General features: G+C 40.2%; 1 protein-coding gene across 3 annotated transcripts; it reads right to left on the bottom strand.

Moving 5' to 3' along the window:
• Positions 1-26,782, bottom strand: LOC113037531 (cAMP-specific 3',5'-cyclic phosphodiesterase 7B). 3 transcript variants are annotated; one of them, XM_026194746.1, is made up of 14 exons: positions 26,478-26,782; positions 21,604-21,664; positions 19,242-19,304; positions 12,083-12,172; positions 8,982-9,145; positions 8,825-8,888; positions 8,509-8,604; positions 7,259-7,359; positions 5,957-6,088; positions 5,767-5,858; positions 5,190-5,334; positions 4,961-5,057; positions 4,433-4,513; positions 1-3,397 (listed from the first exon to the last, which is right to left on the bottom strand). In XM_026194746.1, the coding sequence occupies exons 3-14, from the start codon at positions 19,264-19,266 to the stop codon at positions 3,186-3,188; spliced, it is 1,299 nt and encodes a 432-aa protein (XP_026050531.1). In that variant the 5' UTR covers positions 19,267-19,304; positions 21,604-21,664; positions 26,478-26,782; the 3' UTR covers positions 1-3,185. The 3 variants fall into 3 exon arrangements, with proteins under 3 accessions (XP_026050531.1, XP_026050530.1, XP_026050529.1); XM_026194745.1 differs by lacking the exon at positions 19,242-19,304; XM_026194744.1 differs by lacking the exons at positions 19,242-19,304; positions 21,604-21,664; positions 26,478-26,782 and adding an exon at positions 15,775-19,219.
• Between the last annotated feature and the right edge of the window lie 1,039 nt (positions 26,783-27,821).

Genomic DNA, 27,821 nt, shown 5'->3' with positions numbered 1-27,821 from the left:
TATGGTTATTGAAAATCTTTTATTATATTGTTCACAGTGCTCAGAGGGTGGTTGTCAGAACACAAATGTACAGTCGAGCAGTCAGAGGACCCGTCAGACACCCCACCTTTCCATATAGAGACTCTTTTCTTGTTTAGACTGCATGACAGACATAGTGCAAACAGCTCTTTAATTTCCAGTTCCCTCTATTAGTGATACAGGATATCGAGAGCTTTATGTGAAAGGTTTCATTCAAAAAATATTCTGTTTAATTCAGCTGCTGTGCTAATAATTATGCACTGTAGTAATAATAATAGTCCATAAGGTAGCACACAGAAATATGAACAATTAAAACTGAGAAGACTCCTTTTGCAGATGAAGAGCATGCAATAGGAAAAGATCCAGATTTCACAGTCAGAAACTGACCAGGAACTTTAAGCTAAAGTATGAGGAGTACTAGAACTGAAAATGGAGCTTATATATTGAAGTCTTAAGCACTGCGTTCACTTTCTCTAGAAATCATTAAGTTACTGCACTATACGCAATGAAGGACATTTGATTATTGGTGAGATTAAAATCTGTTGCGGCATTAAATTTCTTTGTTATTTGCAAACAGTTAGTCGGTTATTGCTGATTGCAGAATACCCTCAGAGGACGTAAATCAGAGGATTCTGTAACATGTTGTTCTACGAGTATATGCTATGTATAAGGTATAAAAAACAGCTGGGTGCGACTGTTATTTTAGAGAATCAAAATATAAATTCACAGACTTCTTTTTCGTGAGATATATTTATGGTAATGTCGATACTATAATTACTCTGGCATATAGACATACAGTACATATAATAGTAAGTAAAGTCAGTATGGCTCAGTTACCCTGTATCAGTGCTAATTCTGAGAGGTATTTGAATACAAGGCAGTCTGAGGCCTTCTGTCTGGACTGGGTCTACAGTATGGCAGTAACGTGTGACTTCAGAATTCAATACTGTTCAGGTAGCATATTTATATGTTTTTTCACTCGGTATTAATGGTAAAAAACAAAACAGATTTGCTCTCGGCAAAGGGAGCAGAACTCACAAATGAAAACGAGGCTGAATTAGTCGGTAAACTTTCTCTGCTGTCACTACATGCAATCAAACAGGCCAGTGTGCGCCAATGCAGTAATGAAACCTTTTCACAGGTGATAACAGTGACATAGGAGCGCACGCCAAACAACAGTGCGAGTCTGAGCAAAGCCAACAGAGTGCTACAGTGAAGACACGTTAATAATTTACCCATTAATAACCAGAGCTACAGATATGAATACGGCCTTTTTCATACAACTCGGCCAGTGACTTTTAACTTTATTGCACATTAAAACACAGCTAGCGCAGCTTTAGAAAAAAAAAGACATCATAGAAACGTCATTAATCTTACACTTTCTGTGAACATGTCATTACTGGAGCTTTAATTATGCTGTAGAACCATTGTGTACAGAATATACTGCGTGTCGGCTGGGTCGGTGGAATCGTAAAGCTCCTTTGTAGCTCAGGAAAACCCGGGCATCTGTAAACACTGCATACATGTGACAACCCAAACTGTATAGAACCAGAGCAGAGTGCTAAAAAATAGACTGTTTAACAGCAGTGTGTTTGGTAATTGGACCAACCAGTATTTACACACATTTTAATTTCTATGGATGACTCTCACCATTGACATAATACATATTATAAACACCATTTAAACCATATAGATTTTTAGTAAGTATGGCATATACTTCTCTGTAACACTGCAGAATAAATATGAATTAAGAGGTATTTGCAGTTACTAATTGGCCCAAGTCTCTTCATGGCATACACTAAGACAGGATACTGTACCAAGTACAAAAGTCTGAGAGAGGTAACAAAGCAGTGAGATGATGTGTCATAACGGTATATGGGCACCTTGGCCTTGTTTATCCGTTGTACGACCTAATCTGACCCCGATAGCGGGTGAAAGATCAATCAGGAAACAAGCTGCTACAGCACTGTGCGTGTGTTTCAGTATATGCTGGTATGGCTGAAGAAAAACAGGCATACACTGTAAAAAAGCTTCTCCAAAAAACAAAACTCCTTACACAATATGCTCCACAGACAGACCAAGTTGCTGTTAAGGCTTTGTTGTATATGAGCTTATAAAGTGAGGTTAGAAATAAATGCACCTATAAAGTTGTTACAAAGAGTGACCGTACCCTGTAAGTAGATGAACACATTGCTGAGATTTTGGCATGTGAAGTGCTGAGGTTGTATATCACAGTATTTACACAGCGTAACATTGCATGAAGACAAACTGGTTGTTTTTTGTTAAAAATGGCTCTCGTTTGCGTTCGGCGAGCGAGCTCGAGTCACAAAAACAAGCATCCACCTGACGGTCAGTGTTCAGCATCTAGCGGCTGATGACACTTTTGTGTATGTGTGTGTGTGCATATAAGTCAGAAAGGGTATTTATTATCTGGGTCACTCTTACAGGTTAAAACAGAATACATGTTACAGTTTACTGTACCTTGACATACCAACTTAGTGCTTTTAGTTAAAAACGCACTTCAGTGAAAAGTAGACAAGTGAGACACTTGATTGAAAAAGCATCCAACAGGAGTTCAAGCAGTACAAAATGAGGAAAAAGTAAAGAGCTTAATATATACTGTCTAAATGTTTAAAAAGCATAGTATATTTGATATATTTATATATTCCACCTATTTTTTCATCTATTTTACATCATGATTCCACCACCGTCCAGCTGATTTGTATATAATTTTGGCTTTTTAAAAAACTCTCCGAGTAGCATTGCACAGTCACACACTAACATTTGTCTTCACTCATCCTCTTCTGCCAGACTTTTCATTCTGTTCCCACTTTCCTCAGTTAATTTGAAGCACATATTATCAACAGGTTATTAAGCAAGGCATGACTTTGTCAAAATTTGCATTAATTTACTAAGATCATCCATCCTGACTGCGTAACTGTGAAAATCTCCCTCCATTTTCATCATTCCTGCAGCGCTACAATCCTTTGCTCCTGCAGAGGGACCCATTTCTCACGTATCCAACCCAACCCAGTGCTCCCACTTTCAGAGCCGTGGACAAAAGGCTGTGGGAGCAAACACCCTGGAGGACACAACAGGGGAGTTGAAAACACTCCTTTCCTCCATTTATAAAGGAAGATGAAACACCCCGTGAAAGAGGAGGGAGATTAAGGGATGTCTGCTCCCTCTCCAACTTCTCCTTCAGGCTCCTCAGCTTGGGAGCGGCCTTGCACATCTGAAGGTGTGTGAGCACATCGTAAGCTGCTCCAGTTAGCTTTGTTCTTGTGCAGGTGATCTAGCATTGTTTGGCTGAGCAGGCTGGGCTCAGTGAAGCGGTGCCACTCCTCAAACAAGGGCTCCACAATGTAGGAAATAAAACCTTAAAACACACAGACATCTTCTGTTAGGTACACACGGTACGGCATTCGCGAACAGGGCGAAAAGAAAGCGCGCTCCCTTTTGATTCTAAGTATTTCCGTATTAGTACACAATAAAAGAAAAATCTAGCCATCACCAGGTCTTAAATGTAGGTAAATACAACCTGAGACGAAAAAAAACCATGACATATTACACCGTCATTATTGATTTAACAAAGCTAAGACAAAATGCAAACGCAGGGTGATTCAGTATCTTATAGAACAACAATAATTTTTTTTCTGTGTGACTTTATCAGTCTGCCACATCACCGTGGGGGAATTTTGGCTCGCTCTTCTTTACAATAGTGCTTTTGGCTATTAAGGTTTGTCGCCATTCATTTATTAAGGTCCTGCCACAGGTCTGGACTTTTACTGGGTAACATCTTAATTTGTTTCTTTTTCAGCCATTCTGTTGTAGATTTGCTGCTGAGCTGGGGATCACTGAAAAGTTGCACGATTCAGTTTTAGCCCAGCTTTAGCTGACTATAGAATTGGTATACAGAGGAGCTCATCGTTGTTTCAGTGACTCCAAGGTGCCCGAGTCCTTTGGCTGGAAAAACAAGCCCAAATCATCACCCCTCCACCTCCTTGCTGATATGAGTGTGCTGTGTTTCATTTTCTCCTGGCAACCCTTCCAAACAAGCCAAACTTGTTTAGTCTTTTTCTGACTGAACTGTCATGAACTTTAACATCTCACATGCTAACTGAGGCCTATAGAGTCTGAGATGTAGCTCTTGGGTTTTTTTTAATAGTTTTCTGTGGAAGCAGTAAAGATATACTTAGCCCTTTGCAAACCGCTTCTTCCTTTTTGGCTTAGTTTTTGTTTAACAATTAATGACACAGTGAAATATTTGATGTTTTGTAGTTGATCAGATAAACTGTATTAACTCCTGATATATAAAACCTTAGAATTAAAGGGGTTGTGCTTTCTTTTTATTGTACACAGAGAGCCCCTATGAAGTGCAGTTGTGTGTCTGTAAGTGCACTCTAGTACTCACCTATCTGAATGGCTGGGACAGAGTCAGACTGTTGGTTGCAGAGAGGACTGATCTCTAGGTCAAACTTCTTCTCCAGGTCACCTGCAGGTTAAATGCCAGAACTCAGAAAACAGATATAAGACATAATGAAGAGAGATACAGATGTTAATCTCTGTTAAAAAACAAAATACTGTGTATAGACTTCAAACACAGTGATGTCTTTATTTGCAAAAATGACATCTCTGCATAACTAGTAGGTAGTGGTGGCTAAATTGAATACATTTATGATAAAACAACACACATTTAATTGATCTCACATTTAGAGATGTCCTATTTCTTTTTCTTTTTTACATCAATATTGAGTTTTGCTTGAATTTTTTAATTGCTTTGCAAGACAGAAAGAGTATTGCTGTTATTAAACAATGAAATGGTATTTTGAAGAAATGCACATTTGGTTTTAACACTGAATATTAGTAAAAGTATGAACTGATCATGTCACTGATCATTTGAGAAAACCTTGACATAAATTGAGATAAGACATCCTCTCACCCTGTCTGTAGAATTCCTCACACACCCGCTCGCTCCACTGCCTGCTTAGCTCCCAAACCCGACATGGATTACAGATATCTGCACACTTGAGTGCAATCTGCAGGTTTGCAGATTGAAAGAAATGCACATATACGGTAAATGTAGAGAAGGTTTTCATTCAAATTCAGCTTATAATGAAGCTGAAGTCACAGGAAGAATTGCTGTGAGAAATGGAGACGGTGCACTATACCTGCAGTATAAAGTGTCTGTGTGAAGCCAGCTGAAGATCCAGGTCCTGGTTGTCCAGATGTTCTCTGAAGGTCATTAGGAACTCATTTTGTCTGTTTATGTCTGTAGCCAGGATGAGAGAGCCCAACCGCTGTTCAATGTCTCGCCTGCAGAAAAGAGGGAAGCGTCACCAAGATGAAACAGCAAAACATAAACTTTCAACTCCACCTGTAACCGAGCAACAACTGTTTTTACAATAACGTCCTACATGGAGAGCTCCTTGGTTGGCGCTCACATACCGAGACTGACCTCTGACCTTCTTGTGAAGGCTCAAAGACTCATGGTGCAAAGAAACAAGAGTAGCAAAAATGCTTTAATTGTATAAAGTAGTACTAGAATACTTCCCTCCAAAAGACTTACATAGTGGACGTGAGGCTCTCAGTCCAAACACAGATGGATTTACATTTTAGAGCCATTATATTGTGCAAGTTAAAGCTTAAGCCTGCATATTGTCCATTTAAACAAATGAAATTTTACAGTAACACTTTCAAATATCCAAATCAGCCTGCTATGCTGTATTCGTGTTTGTGTGTTCTTACGACATGTCAGCAGGCAGGTGGGACAGCAGTCCCGACTCTCGCAGCATGCCCACAGTAGATCTCCAGTGGTGACTCTCCAGCACAGATGTGTTCTAGACAGGACAAATAAAAACCAAACTGTGTTTCAAACAGGCCGAGACACAAGGCCCTTCATCCACACGCTGACATCCATCTGCAAACTGGTGTGTACCTGGTAGAGGGATGCCAGGTGGTGTCTGGTCTTGATGAGGAAGGGCTGGTTGACTCCAGGATGGTCCACGTCATGGGCAGCTGCTGCCATCAGACCCAGGAATATGTCCAGAGGACTCAGATGCTCTGCCAGCTACAACACAGCAATGTTTGTTCTTTACACAGGAGGAAGACTTGGACTCATTTTAAAGAAATTTTAAAGAAAGCTTGTTTGCTTGATTGTGAAAAGACACGTGTTCTTTGGAGAATAATACTAAGTCTGACAAGTGCCCAGTTTTCTTATTACTGCCACTTCTTGGGTCTGTTTTTACAGTTGGTACTTACAAAAGAGGCTGTGTATGAGATTTTAAACATTCATGCAGTGGCATAAAAAACCAAAAACAAACAGTATCTGCGTGTTTAAGTAGCTACTGGCTACACCAGCTGTAGTTTAGGAGGTAGGGCAGATCATCCACTAATTGGAAGCTCGGTAGTTTGATCTCTGGCTGCTCCAGTCTGCATGCCAAAGTGACACCAATTTTCAGAAAACCAGGCTAAAATATGTATTTTATAAATTCACTCAACTAGAATCATTCAAAAGAGAAGGCAAGAAAGAAAATGCACTTGTTGGCATTGTGGGGGCACACCGTAATATGTTTGTTTTTTAAATATTTTATGTGGGCTGATGACTGTAGCACTTTTAAAAACAGCTTCTCAGACTGTAGATAAAATATGTGTGTGTGCGTCTACATAATGTGAGCGTTTTGGTCTGTGATTCTTGTGCTTTACTCATTCAGTAGATCTGAATGTGGTATAAAGCACCTCTAACTTTCATAGCACAGCCTACAAATATTACCTGCTGGAGAAAACAAATTGTGTATCATGCCATTTAAAGTACTTGCAGTTAAAGCCTAGATGTGTGCCATAGCATGTAATCATAGAATATTGACCTCCAGGCCTGTTCTTATAAAGGAATGTTTGTTGTCTATGACACACTGGTGCGTGTGCTGACTGAATTTCATTCAGGGCTTTTACCGAAATAGAAGCATCACAAAGCACTTCACAGAGCAAAAGAGGACACAAAAGCAATTACTGAAAAAAGGGAAAGATGCAGAGAAGCTTAATCTGGTCAGAGGGCTTTGGAGAGTTCTCAGAGCTATGGATTGATGTGTCGTTGAGTCTAAGTGAGCGGGAATTATCCCAGAGGGAACAAAGCTAATAGAATATGTCAAGGAGAAGCTTAGCCTGGTGAGGTCTTACAGTGTGAGTATGACAGATAGAGAGAGGCAGAGCGCATGTGTGTGAATACAGTATTATTCATTACCTTGGGCTCCCTTAGGTAGCAGTACATGGCTTGAGTAACATCAGCAGCATGAACAGCATTGTGATAGGGATTTTGGGAGTGGTAGTCCTCCTGCACCATGCCTAGCAAGGAAAAACACAAGGCCAAACCCTGTGAAACACGACTTTCACACCACTGACCTGCACTACTGTTTTGACTGTTTCAATCTCCATTTGATTTTAAGGGTGTTTTCACACCAACAGTTTGTTTACCCTGGTCCAAGGGTGTCACGTCCGGCCTGCGAAACAAATATATGTGCTAGATAGTTTCATATGTCAATTATTAATGGTCTCTTGGTATGTGGGAGCTGAATCCTCATAGCTTGGATCATAGTCACACCATGGTGTGATAACCACATTCACACCTGCACAAGCAAACTGCACCGCGATAGAAAAAGAACCAGAGTTTGATTCAGAAGGAGTGAACACAGCGGGTGATGTGTTTACTCCTTAACAAGTCCTATAAATGGCTAATTAGTTTTATAAAATTCTGATGACTTGAAATGTCTTTACTGCGATCAGTTTACGCACACAAAGTCCAGACAATGTCTGAATCGGGTCAGCTGGCACTGGATATGATCAGTTTAAGACATAATCTCACTACAGAAAATAATAAATACTTGTTTGTTGTGATTTTACCACACTACTTCCTGCATTATCTTTACATTACACCCAGCACAATCAGACATCACACTGACTTGCACAGTACTAGGAAGCTGGCAGGTGATAGGTAGACAGATAGTATTTTGGCGGGGCATTCAATGTCATTTCCATCGTGCAAAAATTCATTTATACTTGAACCCATAGATTGTGTTTCTTTCCTCTGCTGTGTGAAATTACAAAACGATGTTGACTGTGTGCTCTGTTGCCATAACAACACGTAGCTCATTGTTACTCTGCAGTGTCTATGAGGTACCATTTAGCTTGCTATGGTTACTGGGTTAATATTCACTTACTACAGGAATGTGCGGACTATCACTTTGCCCAGATTTGTTGTTAGTGCTCAGAGTCTCTTTTGTAATGATTTACTGGTTGAGTAAAAAGCAATTGGGAGTTTTCCTTCTCAGCTTTCAGTCCCGCCAAAATAACAGTGCAGGCGCACTTCATAGTAAGTAATGTTTCTATGGAGGCAGGAGAAATAATTATGTGTAAGGACAGCAGTGTTTTAAAGCTGAGAAAGAATTCCTTAAGTCGGAAGCTTAAAAAAACTATGAACACTTTATTGCAGCTTACCAAGAAACCTGTTAAGTTTGACCATATCCAGCTGAAAGTGGTGAATGAGATCGTAGACATTGAAGAGATGGCACATCAGCGTCACCAGGCTGTTACCTAAAGCACACAACATTGACATTCAAAAGAATTCAAATAACTCAGATCAGTAAGTCCACCAAGTTAAAAAAATAAATAAATCACGTTTTACATTTCATATGGAATAACTTTATACAGTGTTTGTGCTGGAAGCATGCATAGAGTGATGGTGGATTGTATCCTGTAGGTGGGGGTCAAAAAAGTTTATGAAAATAACCAATTTAATAATAAATCACCTCACCGTTTGTAAGACGATCGAAGAGGAAAATGTCAAAGTTCCATGTGCCTACTTTTGATAGCATGTGCTAGAAAGAAAGAAAGAAAATTGTCAGACTTTATCTGTTGGGAATATGTGTATGGCTTTGACTGCATATGAATATGTCTGTGTGTTTTCTCACAGCAGCTTGTCCCAGGTAGTCATCATCAAGCAAGTGTAAGGACCTGGGGGTGTGAGGAACTAACCCCCTCAGCAACCTAGAGGCGTGGCAGTATCTCTGGAAGCTCAGGAGACGCTTCACCTTTCTCCTGGTGACGGTCTCTACCTCCCCCTGTTGGGCACTGGCTTAAATTACAAAAAGAAAGAAAATGCATGTTGTGTGAATAGCTGAAACACGTTTTCTACACAAATGGGTGACCTACAGGATTTAAATGGTATGTTGTTCTGTCACAGAAACCAAGAAGAGAAATATTTTAGGTAAAACCCCATCATTACAAAGGGTGGGAATTTCAAAAATAATTTATTCACCAGGAGGTATTTGCCTACTCTTTGAAAATCCCCTCTTCCACCCCTGCTCAAATGACTGTGCATAGTTGTGGTAGACTTGTGATATGAGTTTGCACTGAACCTCCTTCATGAAAGCTGTGGTTGTCTCTGGCTTTGCATGTTTCTCCTGTTTATACAGTAGCATCTAATTTCACAGTGGCACACATGTTTTACTGCTTTGTTTTTTTTCTTCTTGTTATTGTTTCATCATGCTCAGTAAACTGCTTACAGGCACATTGCTGCCACCATCTGGCAGTAGTAGCCTATCACATCCAACCTGATGCCAGTAAAACAAGAGAAATATATATATGTTAAAATCAGAAGCACTCATAAAAACTGTTTGTTTGTTTTTACCATGTGTTGTTAGTCATTAAATGTATTTATAGCTGAAATAAACAGCTTAGTAAAAAGCCAAAAAAAAGGGAGGGGGGAATGTCAGACAGACTTTTCTAGAAGGCCTTTGTGGTTTACAAGGATAGTATTTTGTAATTGTTATGTAACAAGAAAAAAAAACTAAGAAATTTGAGCACTTTCTTAGGTTGACACGACTAACACTGCTTCACACTGATGTACAGTTAGGTAACTGTTTTGAACAAAGAGACTGCTTGGCCTCTGTGAACAACATCAGTGGATTTTAAATCAAAGAAAGAAAAAATAGATGTGATTAAAGTGCAGACTTTCTGCTTTAAGATAAGGGGGTTAAAAAAAATTGTGCATTAATTGTTTATGACTTACAGCCACTCTTTAACACAGTTAAAGAGGGGTCAAAAATAATTTAATTCAATTCAATTCAATTTTATTTATACAGCACCAAATCACAACAACAGTCGCCTCAAGGTGCTTTATATTGTAAGGTAGACCCTACAATAATACATAACAATTGACTGACAAGCAGTTTCATGGACAGATGAGGCCTGTTCCCAAATGATACAGACAATATCTGGAGATGATTCAAAGAGATCAGGGTAAGTGAGAGAGCCAACATTAGGCTGATAAAACAAACTTATCACAGAAGGAGCAAAAACTTTAGGAGTGGCTAAATCTACAATCTGGTACATTCTTAAAACGAAGGAATACCAGTTAAGTAACACTCGAAGACCTGAAAGACCACAGAAGACAGTTAAAGTGGATGACGATACAATCATTTACATGGTTCAGAAAAACAACTTTACAACATCTAACCAAGTCATGAACACACCTCTGGAGGAGGTGTATCATTGTTCACAACAAGGTGCAAATCACTGGTAAACACTCAAGAACAACAAGGCAAGATTAGACTGTTTACGACAATATTTTTTCATCGTTCTGATGGTCACTGTAGTGGCTATATTAATTTCTTAAAGTTCTCTCTTTCTCTTATATGTAATATAACCACACTACTGACGGACAAGCGCCTGTTTTTATGCGTTGTGGTTAGCAACAACGACGGTAACACCTTCGCGTGTCCGCTTGTTTATGTTCCACATAAACTTTTCACAATAAAGCTCAAGATCCTGTTGAGACTTTTCAAAATAAACAGAATCACGTGAAAGAGCAGATTATTTACGGATGAGAAGTAAAAAAACAGCCGCCAGGTGCTAAAAAATAAACCTTAGACTCAAACGTTAGAACAGGCAACCCGCAGCACGCCGTGTAATAAATACAACTTATGTCTAAAAATATATAGTTTCATGCATCGGTTAAAACCCTCGACTCAGGGTGAAGGACGCGCAGCTGGAAACACTTCACGCAAGTCGAGCTGCCTGAGATTCACAGAATTTACAGGAAATGTAAAATTTTTGTGATTTATAACGTTATCGGGAAAATAGAATTCTTATTTCGGGATATGAGATTTTGGTCATATCGCACAGCCCTACCTCAAAGAGTTTTCACAGTTCGGAAAAGAAAAAAGAATCTGACAGGTGAAACCTTGCACCAGAATGATGGGAAGAGAAAAGTATGGAGAAGGAGAGGAACAGCTCATGATCCGGAGCATACCACATCATCTGTCAAACATGGTGGAGGTAATGTTATGGCATAGGCATGTATGGCTGGATGGTGTTTATTGATGATGTGACTGCATGATAGAAGCAGCAGGATGAATTGTGAAGTGTACAAGGCTACACTCTCTGCTCAGAATAAGCCAAATGTTGCATAACTGATCAGACAGAGCTTCACAGTGCAACCAGATCATGACCCAAAGCAAACTCCAAAAACAACCCAAGAGTTTCTCAAGGCAGCAAAATAAGATACTCTTCAATGGCCAAGTCAGTCACCTGATCTCAACACAACAGAGAGGCTTTTCAGTTACTAAATACAAACCTGAAGGCAGAAAAACCCGGAAACAAGCAGCAACTGAAGGTGGCTGCATTAAAAGCCCGGAAGAGCATCTCAAGTGATGAAACACAGTATCTGATGATGCTCATGGGTTCTACACTTCAGGCAGTCATGGGCTGATTTTCACCCAAGTATTAAAAACAATCCTTATATTGTGTGTGATTTGCAAACAAAGTTTTAATTAATTTACATTTGTTAAACCCTTTGAATGAAAACTGAAAGTTTGCCCTTCAATTAAATCTTGACTGTTTGACTTAAATTTCACTGTTGTACCTTTTAGTAGGTGTTAATATTAGACTGAAATACAGAAACAATCAAATACAGTTTATTGTTGTTCCAAGAAAATTTCATTTTCCAAGAAGTATAAAGGAGAATAGTTTTTTACATGTATTTTTTTTTTTTTTAAATGAGGAGACTTACTTTTTAAAATTCGCAGATCAATCAATGGGTAAGAGCCTCGTCTCTCAGCCAGCAGCACACCAGCATGACCAGTGTTCAGCCTGCCATCAGCTAGATGGAGAGAAGAAAGACAGAGGGGGTGTAACCGAGAAACATGAATAAAGAAAGAAAGATTTGGGATTATATTTTTGTGGTGGCTTTTAGTGGCACACATACCCCATGAATAATAAGTCAACGTTTCAAGAGGAAGCGCGGAGACGGAATGAGAGCAAACAAGGGGCTGACGGCAATGGCAATTTTATTTATATAAGACATTTCATTGTAAGTACACTCAATGTGCTTAGCAGAGATGATACAAACAAAAACCTGTGTGGGTTTACAATGCCTCAAAGCAGTGAAAACAGCAAAATAAAACTTTACAAAGAACAAAAAACAGAGCAGCCAGAAGGGTTTTGGGAACAGTGTTGTACTTAAAGTAGATAGTCAAGATAATCAGCCTCATGGATTCAGATTCAGATCAGCCCCCGTGAAACAAGAGGATCCTTGATGACACAGAAGAACCAGGACATCATGCATCTCATCCGGGTTTGCCAGAGGAAAATGGATTTCATGCCACCTTGCAGCTGTAATGGATCACACTAACACTTTGCCTTTATCAGATTGTTATTGCCTAAACTTTGTGTGTGTGTCTGTGTGTGTGTGTAGCTGAAACTGATGGTTTCAATTGGTTTTAATCTGAATCAAATGTCAGGTTTGTCTTACAACCAAAGATTAATTGAAAGACCTGAACTTTTTTCTTTTCTATTATAAAAAAATCGATTTCTTTGAAGAGCCGGAGTCTTGTTTTTGTTCCTTCTCTGAAAAGTTTTGTTTTATCAGCCTAATGTCTTGATTTCCACTGTTTACACAGCTGACAAATGTTTTCTGGGGAACATATTGATAAATGCCAATGGATTTCAAACAGCAAATTTTCTCCTGAAAGGAATCGAGTGTTTCAGCAAACTGTGTGAACGCTCATCCACAGTCTTGAATAGCCTGAGAGGTCCCCTTCTGGGTTTTCCTTGTGGTTCGAGCATCTATCTGATGGAGAAGGAGCACAAAAGCTAAACAGAGACTCCTAATACTTCCTCTGTTTAGCACTTTGCAATTCACACACTCTGAGGCCAGAGAGGAGACACAAAAGAACTAGGTCCTAAGTCACAGCCAACATGCACACAGATAAAATTTGCACTTGAATAAGCTATGGGTATACTGAATAATTTACACGTCAGTTGTGGGGAACTGGAGCGTATTATATCCCTAAGGTTGCCAAATCACATCACCTCTTTGAGTCTTGCTTAGGAGATGCTAAAAGCAACTGAACTACCTGTTAATGGGGTTTGAGTCACTGTGGTAACGCCCTCGAGTTGCCAGATCTTGCTATGCAAGTTTAAGCTGCCAAAGCGTTGGAGTTTGCAGGTAGATGTTGTGTTTGCATGTGTGTGTGTATGTGTGCTTTGCAGGAAAAAACATATGGCACAAATGTTATAAATCCTGATTTATACATGTAAAAAAAACAAAAACAAGTGCAGCGGGGAAGTGACTCAGCCTGCTAAAGAAGGCAGAGGAGTCCCACTGGCCTAGTTTTTGCAATAAAAGGAGAATAAGGGGAAGGCCTCTTTGCTCTTAATCCTGTGTTCTGATGCGCGAGGAAAGGAGGAAATACATCTTCTGGAAAAACACCGCAGTCACAGATCATCCTCCTTCTAACTCAGACAAACACAATCACACCAATTCCACCCCCACCTCTCTCTCCCTCTATTCAAGCTGCAGTATTTTTCATTCACATCATTCCAAGTTTTCATTTTCTTCCCTAATTTTTGGCATCTTTTTGCACATCCTCCTCCCTCTCCATTAGTGCCCTCATCCTTCGTTCCCGTTCAACAACTACACCCCATCCCTTCTCAATATGAGCCATCATTTCCATCACCACCTGCTCCTCTTCTCCATCCCTCTTTCTCTCTCTCTCTTCCTTTAACTCCGTGTGGTAAAATAGGTCATTGATTCCACTATGCGCAAAACTGGGTCATTTCAGATGAAAACGTGAATCAGTCGGGAGGTGTTTTATTAAAGAAGCGGCGACGCACATGCGCCTCGTCACGCAAACCATGCTGTTGTGCACATGCACGCTTGTAAATGAGGTTAAATCCCTGATTCCAAATACAAAAACAAGATGGCACAATTGCCACATAGCGCCCACTCACGTGAGCAGACACAGGGGAACTGACAGGAATACATTCACTTGGCTTCCATGAATCTGTGGGTGTTTGTGGCACAAACTGTACTTTGGGGCTGTTCTGAAATTTTAACACATGCATTGCTGTCATATGCAGTGCCAGCATATGACAGCAACCCCCCCCCCCCCAAAAAAAAAGCAAAACAAAAAACAACAACAACAAAAGGAAAAACACATTTTAAACACAAAGGGGGAGATGATGTTTTCTTCCACCAACAGCTGCTGCTTTATCTGGATACACAGATAAATACAGTAAACACACTGACCAGATACAGTAAAAACCCACTGGTAATGCTACCATTCTTTTATTTTTTTTATGAGTATGTGCACTTCTACTTCATTGTCTTGCTAAGACTGACATCCAAAACCACAGGATGAAAGTTTATTGTGTTTTTTAAAAACTATCCATCTGTGCTTTGTGACGCTTTCTTTAAGCCCTTGCTACAGTAAATGTCACAATGACTCACAATCACCACTGACAACTTATCAGCAGTGTCTCCACACATTTGTATGTGCTGATATCAAACAGTGCGCAGACAGCCATTCGCCCTCATTAAGAAATCGTCGCATGTATGAGGTCATCACAGGGAAAGTCACCGACAGAAAACAGTATTTCTCCATTTCCCCCTTGCTTGAGTCAGCAAAGGTAATTCCCCACATTATGAATCATCGATTCATTATTAAAAATCCACGCTGTTCCAATTTTAATCATCAGATTATTATAAAAATATTTTCCAGTTGCCGTCAGACTTCAAACCTATTAATTTTCCTTAAAAGGTTAAGTCTCACTAAACACTGATAAGACAAACTGAAGGTATCGTAGAAGAAGCCCGAGATCGAGCCGAAAACACTTCTAAATGTCAAAAATAAATATTCAATAAATACTCAGTCAACGTAAGTTTTTGGAATCACATCCTATGTGATAATGATGCTATGCAACTGATGCTGTGCAACTTTCCAATGCTTTATTACTGTGATTGTTAAATATAAAACACATTGTCCTTATTTGCGGTTGATGCTGAACTTCGTTAGTAAGAGACATAGGCTTGATTGATGATGTCACACGGACAGCTGCAGCTCACAGATGGTAACACAGCTTTATTTAATGGACCCTCTGGCTTTACAGCCCAAATCCCTCATTTCACTGTCTACTCTGCTCAGCTGTCTGAACTATTCTGAACCGCATTTCGACCTGCGTGGCGTATGACCACACGCGCATGTAAGCATACGGCCCGAGGAGTGCTTGTCAGAGACAATCTGTCAAATCTGTCTTGTTAACAGTGAAAACATGGCACGGACTCAGAAGCTCAATATTTAAATAAAAAAAATGAAATGCATTTGCAAAACCACAAAAAAACAAGACCTTAAACTAATTTCAGTGCTAATGGGTGAAACTGAGACGTATGAAATTTGTCTCTCTCAAACTTGGACGCATTACCTTCCACACGTGCACTCCTGTTTTCTGTGTCCAGCTTTATCTCTTCTTCCTGCTCCTTTCCTGATTCCACCCAAGGACTTGCTTGATTTCTCTCTGGCCCCTGAGAGCCTCCCTTGCGTGCTCTCCACGCTGCTCTGAGTTGCCGTATAAGAGCTGGTAGCTCCAGGGCTAGGGAGAGGCCACCACATGTAACAGGAGGAGTCCTGAGGGGACCCCAAACTGGAGAATCAGGAGGCTCCTCTGGACAGACCCCAACATCAAGACCGGTGTCCCGCATCCTGAGATCTGGGCCCCAGAGTCCCTCTAGGACAGGCATTTTGATACCACGCAGGGATAGAAGGATGGATGACAGGTGCACCAAAAAATATCAAACTCAAACAGAGGCTGAAACAGAGGAGAGGGTGAGAAAATATGGTGGTGTTGACAAAGAAAGAGGGAGAAGAAGAGGGAAGGCAGAAGGAGAAGCTCACTGTCAGGTAGCCATGGGTGAGGATGAAGGAGTTGTCTAGATGTAGGACAGTGTAAGAGAGACTGCAGGGAGACACGGTATCAGTAAAAGGAAAGTCAGTCGAACAGAAAGAATGAGAGCATAGAGGTGAGGAGTGACAAAAAAGAAACAAAAAGTGAGGTGCCGTGAAAAGCCAAAAAACAAGAGAAGAGAATCGTTGCGTATCCCTCTGTCCCAGAGCCACTGACAGTCTGGTTCTTCCTTCTGCCGCATTCTCTCTTCCCTCTTCAATCTCACTCGCGCCAACCTTGTTGTGGAGTCTAAAAGCCCCTCCTTCCCCCTCTCTAAGCTCGCTCACACACCGTCTCTCTCTGCCTACTAGCCCAATAACAGACCAATAGGATTGTGGGAAACACCGTCGAGCTTCGGTTCACAGCTTCTGTCACATGGTGAGAATAGTGAGACCAAAGCTGTTTGAGGTGAATTTAGGATATATACACAGACGCATCAGTCCCCCGAATTCATTTTCACAACAACGGTAGTTCAAAACATTAAGTCTATTTTTTACAAATTTAGCATTTAAAGGCAGACAAGACTATAAGAACTCACTACAGGCCTACAGTTTTTTTCAATTATATGCATCATTGTTGGATGGAAACAATAGAAAATACTACTAATATTAAATAATGTCCATTCAACTTCCAATGCATCAAATTACTTTAAAAAAAATTAAAGCAAAGAGAGATATTGAAAATTACAATAACATAAATAGAGGTAGTAAACTCAACCAGACGGTGGACATCAGTGGTGAAGTGAGCCATTAGGCTGGAGAAGCAATCCTATTGGGCTTGGTTAGCTTGTGGGTGTCTGAAGGCAGCTCGTAGGTACTTGCAGGCCAAGTGTGGCTCTGGTAGTAGTTGAAGCAAAAACTCAGGAGCGGAGATCTTTGGTGAGCATGACTTTTGATCAGCCTTGAAGAAATTCGGACAAAATGCGAGGTGATGTCAACTTAGGCTATAGTCAGGATGTGGAAGGAATAATTTTAGGATTTCTTCAATCCCACTGACATAGCTTCTATAAAGGAAGCAAAATTAGGGGGACGAGGGGGCACTGAGGTCACTCACGGTACCAAAGAGGAGTCCATCTGTTAGCTAAACCTCAGATCCAGGAGAAACCATGCAGTGTTTGTCGTGGCCGTGGAACGCTGGACCAACTTTTTAGCTTATGCTTATGCAGTAATTTTTGTGTCATTTTACAAGGTTCAGTCTCCAGAGTGGGAGATCTTTCTTTAAATCATCAACTCTGACATTAAAAACTTTTTAAAATTATTTATTTATTTACTTTGGGAAAACTTAAGAAGTTGGGATGGGATTTGTATGGCACAGGACTTGGTGCTAATAAATATTTAAACACAGAACAGAGGGAAGTTGTCACTGATTACTTTGGCAGAATATTGACTAATGGTGTTACCACAAAGAGCAAGCCACCTATCACTGCAGCCTATTACATATTGCATTTTCTAATCAGCACACTGTATTGACAGTGAATATTACAACTAAGTGGACAGATCACCTGAAAGAGTTTGCAATCTGCGTCATCAGCATATCAGGAGCTATTTTAAGATTCCCACCTCTACGGGCGCATAGTTTATTTAACTCTTATGCATACAAGCTCTTTTTGCCCTGTTCCCAGGTGCACTGACTCAGTAACAATGCCACAGGAGCAGGATTCAACAGAATACAATTATAAACTTCTTCTGCTCGGGGGTAAAACGAGGTGCATGCTGTGAGTCACCATTCATTAAGGCCTCACTGGCACAGGAACACTTGGGTGGATTTGCTGTGATTTATTGGCTCTGAATTCTTCAGTATAGGTGACTAACCAGCCCTGGGCCAAAACACAGCAAGGGTTTTTGAGAGTGGCAGAAGAAGATTTGAGAAAACAAACAAACAACCCAAACCCCTTTAAATTCTTAGAAGATTTTCATGTTTTAGAAATGTTAAAAGAAAATGGTCAGTTTTCAAAATTAAAATGAAGTAATTTTTAAATCCGCTAGCTAATGTCCCTAAACTAAAGCTAACTCTCTGCAATCCTCTGTTCGATCAATTCTACCTTAAGCCTAATTCATTCTTTTATCTCATACAACCATTATGCATCATGCAACTGTGTCCCTTCTCTAGCCTAATTGATTTTATTGGCCCAATTGTAGCAGAGACTTGTACTTCAAGACAAGTTCAAACCTCTCTGTTTTATGTCTTTTCAACCATTAAAGACCTGGATTTCCACTGCAAATTGCTTGTGCTGGACCTAAAAAGCTGGCAATGGCAAAACTGCAGAAACACTGTTGTCATTGCCTTTGGAAAGACTTATTACATGAAATTCACTGATGACTCACAAATGCAGCCTATAAATTCTGCCTGTCACGACTTTCTTTTACTAAATAACAGAATATTCAGTTCTCAAACCCACTGAAATGTAGTCTGGTTCTCATAAGGAACCAAGGCTGATGAAGCTCCTCAGCATTGAAGCCCAACACTGAGCATCCTTGATAAATGAGATCACAAGGTTGCTGGTTATCAGTTGTCTCTGTTAACGCTGAGTTTATCCATCCAGCTTTTCAGAACCATAACAGTGAGATAAAAATGTGATAAAAGCAGAAAACTAGATCATAATGACAGCTAAAATTGATGTAGATATTGTTGTTAGTATTTTAGTGTGACTAGCTCCCTAAGATGTTAGAAGCTCTGTTTCTGCAGGAAAAATGAACTTTCACATGGAAGTATCTGTTATTTGTTATCACCTGCTACATTACTGAAAATATATGTATTTCTGTGGCTGCTGAAATCTATTAATCTGAATGAATTTCAGTGAATGTAAGCCAGTTAGATATAGCATGTGCTCCTCTTTACATGCACTTCATTTGGAGGATGCAGTACTAACAGTTTTGGTTTTTCCAGTGGAATTGTTTCCTTGAGAAACGGTCACATGCAGACAAAAGTTTCAACACCCTCGCACTCACCCTCACACACACATGACAGGAACATAGCCTTGAACGCCACGTATCACTTGCAGGGAGTTCGTTCTAAGAAATCACGAGACAAAGAGCATTAAGATAAAAGATACACTACTGTGAGAAACTGTGTGAAGCAGGCAGTGAGAGTAAATGCAGAACAGAGTAATTCATTGAAAATGTATCATTGCTATGTGCTGAGAATATAGTTGTTTCATTGTAGCTTAGATCAGCATTTGGTATTTTGTGTAAAATGTATTTTCTTGTTGGCTGTATTTGTAGTATTTCTCTGTGCTTGCACCAAGAATCTTACTATATTCACATCAGAAACAAATTTCCCCTTAAACATGGAATATTATTATGCTTAGACTAGTGACAGCCATTTTCAGAGGATTGAACCCTTGGACTGTCTATATGTTCACATCATTCATTCATGCAACGGCCTTAAGGAAAATTCTGCAATTTTGGCAAATATGAAATGTGATTACCTGGACTTTATCATAACCTGATTATATCTGAGTATTCAAAGGTCAAGGTCACAGTGACCTTATGTGCATTCCATCCTTGTGGAAAATGATACATTTACATTACATCTGGCATAAATGTCTGTCTTGCTGCCATAAACATTGCACTATTGAATTAATATTTAATTAAGCTTGAATTAATTTTTAATTAAAGGTTACCTTGTACCAGATAAGAAAATCTGTGCCGTGGGTTACTCTTTTTAGCTTGGTTGATTGGAACACTAAATCTCTGTAGCCTAAGGAGAACAGTAAAAATGCCTCTTTTACTTAAAACCACCAGCAAATAAAAACATATCTGTGTCTGATAACTCTCTGTTCAAGTCTGAGGTGTTCCTTTAAGGCAGAATGCTATATCAACATTAATAACACATACTTAAGATTTCATTCAACTCAAATTTTAACATTTGAAATCATTTGTAATCCGTACAGTGAATTTTAACCAGTTGCTCACTCTCTACATATGGCTTTCGTCTGCATCATTGTAATGCATTTCCAGATCTCTGCACGACATGTTAACAGGGGGTAAACAGTGCCGTGGTTTAACCAATCATTATCTATCAGATAGACACAGCTCATACACAACATGTGCACATATAAAAAACAAAATAAGGGGAAAAAAGATGTGAACAGTGTACGTTTTGTAGGTTTTCTAATAAAGATCACTTTATATGGCTGGAAACCACTGACTCTCTGTCCTTTAGATTTTTGAAGGAGACTTGAAGACTGGGTCTTTCTTTAATTTAATATGATTTCTTTTCAAGCCTGCACTCATTGAAACTGCAGTGTCCCCCACATGTTGTCATGTCCCACCCACAGACTTAAAAAAAAAGAATAGCTGATCACACTACAGTCACACGCTCAGAGCAGCATGCAATAATCGACAAACGTCTCCTACATTTTCTGAGAAAGACAAAGATAAAATCTTCTCTAAATGATTTTACTGATCTCAGGCAAACTACTGAAACAAACAGCGACCTATAAAGATATCAGTGCAATTCCAATTTCAAATGTTTTCAAGCATTTCTCCGTAAAACTCAAGCATTGTCAAGGATTTCCCGCACAAACCATGTGAAACTAAAGGGGGTCAAAGTCAGAGCTGTGAACAAAAATCAGCTCGCCTGACTCACTGACTTCTTTCAGGTGTCTTATTTTCTTTAATGGGAACCCCTTCCTAATTTTGAGTTTCCGTTTCCCAAAGAGTACTCTCATCACAGTGTCTGTCTTCTGCCTAGTTATAGCCTGCAGTCATTAAACTAGCCTGTACCCATTACCTATCATTTAGATAGATAAATTGATAGATATAAGGATATATGTATTTTAAAAACGTTAAATAACACAGTGAGTCTTAACAGTGAAAGTGTCTCATATAGTAGCTTTCAAGAAATAGTGCTGGTTGTGTTTTTATAACAGCTACAATGACATTCATGGTGTAAGGGGTTAAACGACATCAGCATTTGTATTTTTAGACACACTGTTGTGGCTACACTTCATCGTCTCATCCCCAAGGTCTAAGACTGTAGTTATGATTAACAGCTATATCTCCTCTCAAGATAAAGCCTTTGAAAACATGGCCTAAGCAGGCTAAGTCCTGCATATGTAGGACTTTTCCAGATTAAAAACACATTGTGTATTGAAACCCACAGAGCTGAACAATGTAGACAGTTTACAGAGATAGCGGAAATATGCATCCCTGTTTGACATAGAGATTATTCTCGGCCAAAGGTCAGTGAAAGCCTGAAACCAAATATCTGAAAACACTATCTTCTACCAGACTACAGCTGACTACATATGCTGTATTTACAGCATACGTAGCACATTGATGGAATCGGGTCAATGATCATTCTTACCCAGCATGCGAACCTGTATGGCATTCTGCTCCCAACTTTTGAAGGCTACAGCTCCACACCTCTGTGACAGAGAGGAATAGGGAAAAGGGGAAAGGGAAGGAAAGGCTGACATTAATATTACAAAGGCCAAAAATATGCACACTGCTATCAATGAACTGTGTTTAGTGAAAAAGGAAACTGTGCTAAAAGCCGCAGTGACCCTACGTGTGAAGCCACAGACGGTTTTCACACTTGTGTGCCACCCCTGCACTCTTTTCCCACAAGCCCTCACTTAAAAGTAAGAGAAATTCTAAATGAACAGTTATAAATGGAAATTGAATTTAAACTAAAAACGAACTAAAGATGATCTATCTATCCAACCATAGCAAATAGCAAATATTTCAGGAGATTTTGGTCTATTTTCATCACATCAGGACACTTCCTGTGTTGGGTGCTTTGTCAAACTGAAAAAGTAATTTGGGGAAGGAAGAAGGGTATTTATTTAAAGATTATTATTCATCACAGTGAGTAAGAGAGGGTAGGGGCAATCAGTGACACTGGCATCTGTGCTTCCAGTAGAGACATATCTGTGTTTTGGCCAAGAATGCTAAAAAGTGGGTCAGGCGGCATACTGGCATACACTGGCAATGATTTGCGCATTGATCACATGCTTCCACATGGTTGGCCCTCACAGCCAGGGGTCTTTAGTCATCTTTTTTAGTCATTTTCTATCAAAGGTGTACTTGTCTCTAATTTAAATCACATGTTTTTTTGTTTGTTTGTTTGTTTCTTTAATAGTGAAAGATGGAGCAGATAAGACTCACAGTACTGTTCTTCTCAACTCCCACCCTCCAATACCTGATACTATTACACTGTTACTATCGTTATTGGTATAACGGCAAGTTAACATTAAGTTTACAGTTAAGAATTATTTTTACAAAAATGTCACAATCCCTGAGTTTATGTAATTGTTTTCAATTATATATTCAGAAAACTTTATTCTCACCCTCCAATTAAACTCAGGCCTCCGTTTAAGACTCTCAGCTCAGATGCTACTGTCCCACTGGACGTTTTTTTTTTTTTTAGTTTTGTTTTGTACTACAAAATGTCGAAGAGTCCCTTCAAAGTAATATGAATGTCAAAAGATTAAAATACCATGACTGTCTTATGAGTCAAAATTGATAAAGCTTGCTAGCAGTGCCACATCTGCCTGTGTACCCTGATCTGATGTCAGCTCTTGAGTATAATTAAAACCCAGAGTCCTGTGCTGTAGATCAGTCAGACACAGCTCGGTACATTTCCCAATTGAGGTCATCTATTTATAATAGCCAGTAATGGCTATAATAGTTATAATGGCTTGACATCTATGTGCATTTTGGAAACGGGTGAGAGGGGACTGGGTACAATGTGGGAACAAACTACATACACACACACACACACACACATATATATATACATGACATCCTGCATCGTCCCGGTCCCCAAAAGGAACCGGCCCAATGAGCTGAATGACTTCCGACCGGTGGCACTGACGTCACATCTTATGAAGACTCTAGAGCGGCTCTTCCTCAACCTCCTCCGACCACAGGTACAACATGCCCAGGACCCACTACAGTTTGCATACAAGGCGGGTGTCGGAGTGGAGGATGCCATCCTGTACCTCCTACACAGAGCCCACTCACACCTGGATGGGGGAAAAGGCACGGTCAGGATCCTGTTTCTTGACTTTTCCAGTGCCTTTAATACTATCCGGCCCTGTATGCTTCAGGAAAAACTGAACAGGATGGAGGTGGACCCCTGCCTGGTGGCCTGGATCTCCGACTACCTCACCGACAGACCACAGTACGTCAGGCTGAAGGACATCACGTCTGACACTGTGGTCAGCAGCACAGGAGCACCACAGGGAACTGTGCTGTCCCCTCTTCTCTTCACCCTGTACACCTCTGACTTCTGCTACAACTCTGAATTATGCCACATTCAGAAGTTTGCAGATGACACGGCCATCATGGGGTGTATCTGGGATGATCAGGAAGAGGAGTACAGAAGTCTGGTGAGGAACTTTGTCGCATGGAGTCACACAAACCACCTGCAACTCAACACCTCAAAGACTAAGGAACTGGTTGTGGACTTCGGGAGGTCCAGAGAAGGTCCACTGCCGGTTCAGATAGAGGGGGAGGAGGTGGAGGTGGTCAACAAGTACAAGTACCTCGGGCTGTGGGTGGACAATAAACTGGACTGGTCATGCAACACAGAGCACCTGTATAAAAAAGCCCAAAGCCGACTGTACTTCCTCAGGAGGCTGAGGTCTTTTAACATCTGCAGGAAGCTCCTGAGGATGTTTTACCAGTCGGTGGTTGCTGGAGTACTTTTCTATGCTGTGGTGTGCTGGGGGAGCAGCACAGCAAAGAAGGACTCATCCAGGCTGGAGAAACTGATCAGGAGGGCTAGCTCTGTGGTCGGCATGAAGCTGGACACTCTGGTGACAGTGGCAGAGAAAAGGACACTAAAGAAACTGCTGGACATTATGAACAATGCTGGGCATCATCTGCACACGGCCATAAACAACCAGAAGAGTCTGTTCAGTGACAGGTTGCTTCTCCCCAAGACAAGAACTAACAGACTTAAAAACTCCTTTGTCCCACACGCCATCAAACTGTTTAACTCCTCTCTGGAGGGGAGAGGGAGGGGAAACAGGAGGACAAAGGAGGGGGGAACAACTAAGCTGTAGTGCCTCTTCACCTCACTGTACAATACCTTGTGCAATACTTTTTGTAAATAGTCAACAGTGCAATAGACTCAATACTTGAAATGTGCAATTCACTTGTATTTTTATTTTTTATTCCTATTTATTCTATTTATCCCCTTTGTATATTTTATTTATATTTGTTTCTGTATTTATATATGTGTGTGTGTGTGTGTGTGTGTGTGTGTGTGTGTGTGTGTGTGTGTGTGTGTGTGTGTGTGTGTGTGTGTGTGTATATATATATATATATATAACAATTCTGTAACTGTAACTTCGGTCGTTGCTGTGCTTTTTTTGGAAATCGAATTTCCCAGAGGAACCCACCCGAGGGATTAATAAAGTTCTATCTTATCTATCTTATCTTATCTTATGACTGAAAGCAGGTACTCTAGCTAACCTGACAAATCATCTGTTATCCATTATTAAACATGTTCTTACTTTGTTACTCCTTTGGAGCAAGACAGTCATAAGCATGTACCTTGAGTAGGAGGATTTACATCTGATTTAGCGCACATTGTTTACCGTCAAGCAGGAAATGGGTGGAAGGAGGCAAACCAGAGGCAGTGACTGTTCACTCATTCAGCCCACGTGGTTATGGCATGTTTACAGGACACGTCTTGTCATTTTTTTCCATGATCTCTATGCTCACATCATTACTCATTTCATTTGGCCAGCTTTCTAGTTTAAGTCTCTCTCTCTCTCAAATGCTTATGACTAACACAGCTTTTCACTCTCCTGTACATAGCGGGGAGTCAATGTTTTGTTTTTGTTGATATTTATCCCCCATCCGTTTTGTGCTAGGGAAACAAATGGCAATTTGAAGTGTTTTAAATTTTCGTTACACTATGTTTGAATATTTAGCCAATACAAAATGGATGTGGTACAACATATGAATGGTTGCATCTGTAGCTAAATGTCCACTCGGGTACCAACAGGTCAGTGACAGTCATGGATACAGATGTTTGGACAACAAATAGTTTTAAATTATTTAAAACTTTTCATATATACCACTGACAAATTTCATTAAACCCTGAAGTGGAACATGGTCAAAGAAAACACATATTAAATGTTAATGTTATGGATCAGTTTCTTCAAAAGTTTTCATGGGCAGGGTCTGTGCAGGCATCACTTGTACTAAGTGATGCATGGAATAAAAGAAATAAGCAGTGTGCATAATGATGCATAGTAATGCATAATCAGCGTCTATTCAAAATATCAGAGGGCAGAGAATAGTAAACATCAAATCAGGGAATTAATCTAACAATGACAATTTAACAGAAACTAACCCAAAAATTCAACAATTACTCAATAATATCATCTACCAAAAACTTGCTGGTAGCACTACAATGCCACACAGTCAAGAAGTGGGGACAGCTAAACCATCTTCCCCACAATTGAGTAAGCTCCACGCTTCATGGAAAACCATGAGGTGCGTTACAAAGTTCCTGAAATAACTTTTATTGTAAAAACCACCCTCTCTAATAGGCTACAGACCCTTTAGTTAGGATTAGAGTTATTTATTTATAAGGTTAATAAGGTTAAGGTTAATAATTTTCATGCACCTCTTTACCCATACCTTATGTAAATAATTTATGCATATTCAATTCAAGTATCTGCTTAGACATTTATAACTGAACATCTAATACTTAACATATATGCTGTGGCATGTCAGCAAATACCACAAGCAAACCCAGCCAAAAACAAGTCCACTTCACATCTTTCCCCTGCTTGCGTGTGGTCTGCAGTGCCCAGGCTGCAGGTTGACTGCTGTAAATCTGTCAGTACACTGACGTGACACATGGCAATAATACACAAGGCCGAACACTGCAGCAAACACGGCGTACAAGAACAAGCCTGCACCAATAAGTCTTTACCACAAAAAAACACAAGGTCATTATTGGCTTGCTACATGTCGTGCAAACATTTAGTCCATATGAGAATACTAGCATGCTCATCCGGTATTAATGCAACGCCACAGCATGCACCATAAACAGTATTCGCTCACTACAAACTCTCATTTAAGCGCCAAAGACTGTTCACAGGTCGTTACGGTGTAACGGCTTTCTGCCGTTAAGGCCTATTACAAAACAAGTCTGTCTGTTTAGAGGCACGCAGCCGACACAGCTGGGGAAAAAAATCACAGTCTACGTACCTCGACCATTAAACAGGACATTTAACCATCGTGGCAGCTCGCAGATGACAAGTGAACGCTACGGAATCAGGCGCGTGCGGACTGTTTTCATGTCACGGGGGGAGCTCAGGAGTTAATCGCGTACAGCAGGACGAAAGGTGACAGAGTCCGAGCTGACAACTGTTTTAAAACAACTATTTCATCCTCCTCTCGCGGTTGTCCCTCATCATACTCGCGTGGTAAGGATACTGTGGGCTTTTTAAAAGGTGAAACCGAAGTTGCTGTTTTCCCTCTCCGCCCCTGCCCGCGTGCTGCTGCTGTGTGTGTATGTGCTTGGTGAGCCGCAGAGGGAAAGGAGGGGGGCGGGGCGGGTCTTGTTGGGAAAGATCCAATCAGGACTAGGATACAGTACCTGCTCTAATTACGATTGGTCGTTATCAAATAAACAGTGTTTTTAATTTGGAATATTCTAAAATAAGGGTGAGTACTGTAAGTACTACTACAGGATACTGCACAACACAATAAAGCAATGCAGCCCAACCTTTAGTTGTTTACTGGAAGAAATAAGAGTATATATATTTTATACTAACAGAGATTCAATAATTACTACACTACAACTACCACATTATTTCACTTTTATAAGTAAATGGATGTCATTTCTGTGTTAACTCTATAAAACAATCGTCCCCGAGTAGTTCGCACATGTTGGTGATCTTAGAGAACAAACAATCTGGTTGTTGCCATTCAGGCCGCGTTTAAACACATTAGTCAAAGTATATTTCAGCATGCTGAATGCTGACATCTAGTGGAATAGAAATATACAGAAACGAAATAAACTGCACTAAAAGTTTGTTGAAATACTTATTTGCAATAAATCTCATACGACTGTAAAACTTGTTTATTTCCCCTTAAGTGGTGCAAAAATTGTAGGAAAAATACATTTGTGGGTTGAGCGGCAGATTTGAGTATGTGAGTTGCACCCATTAAAAATTTGCCAAAATTTTCTCTGCCATTGCCCAACAGCTTATTCTGCTATTGAGTCTTGTTTTAAGTTTCTTTTTGAGCTTCAGCTGCCTGACTGGCAACACCTGTGAGCATGGACCCTGTTATAGCGTCACTTGTTGTCTGCTCCAAGTATGCCATATTTGACTGATCTGGATAGGTCTTGTGCCATAGGACAACTTCAAGCTGGTGTTCTGTGAACACAAGTTACAGCATTACTTGGAGTGAGCCCAAGTATCATCTCGAAATTGAAGACCGAGTTTCAGATAATGGGAGATGTCACAGGCAGGCCGCAAAGTGGGTGTTCTAAAAAGATGACACCACAGGATGACTGGTTCCTCACCCTGTCGGCACTTAGGAGCA

The sequence above is a fragment of the Astatotilapia calliptera genome, chromosome 15 (genome assembly GCF_900246225.1).
Source record: "Astatotilapia calliptera chromosome 15, fAstCal1.2, whole genome shotgun sequence".
NCBI lineage: Eukaryota > Metazoa > Chordata > Actinopteri > Cichliformes > Cichlidae > Astatotilapia > Astatotilapia calliptera.
Note: the sequence above shows the minus strand (reverse complement) of the source record. Positions and strands in the feature narration are given on the sequence as shown.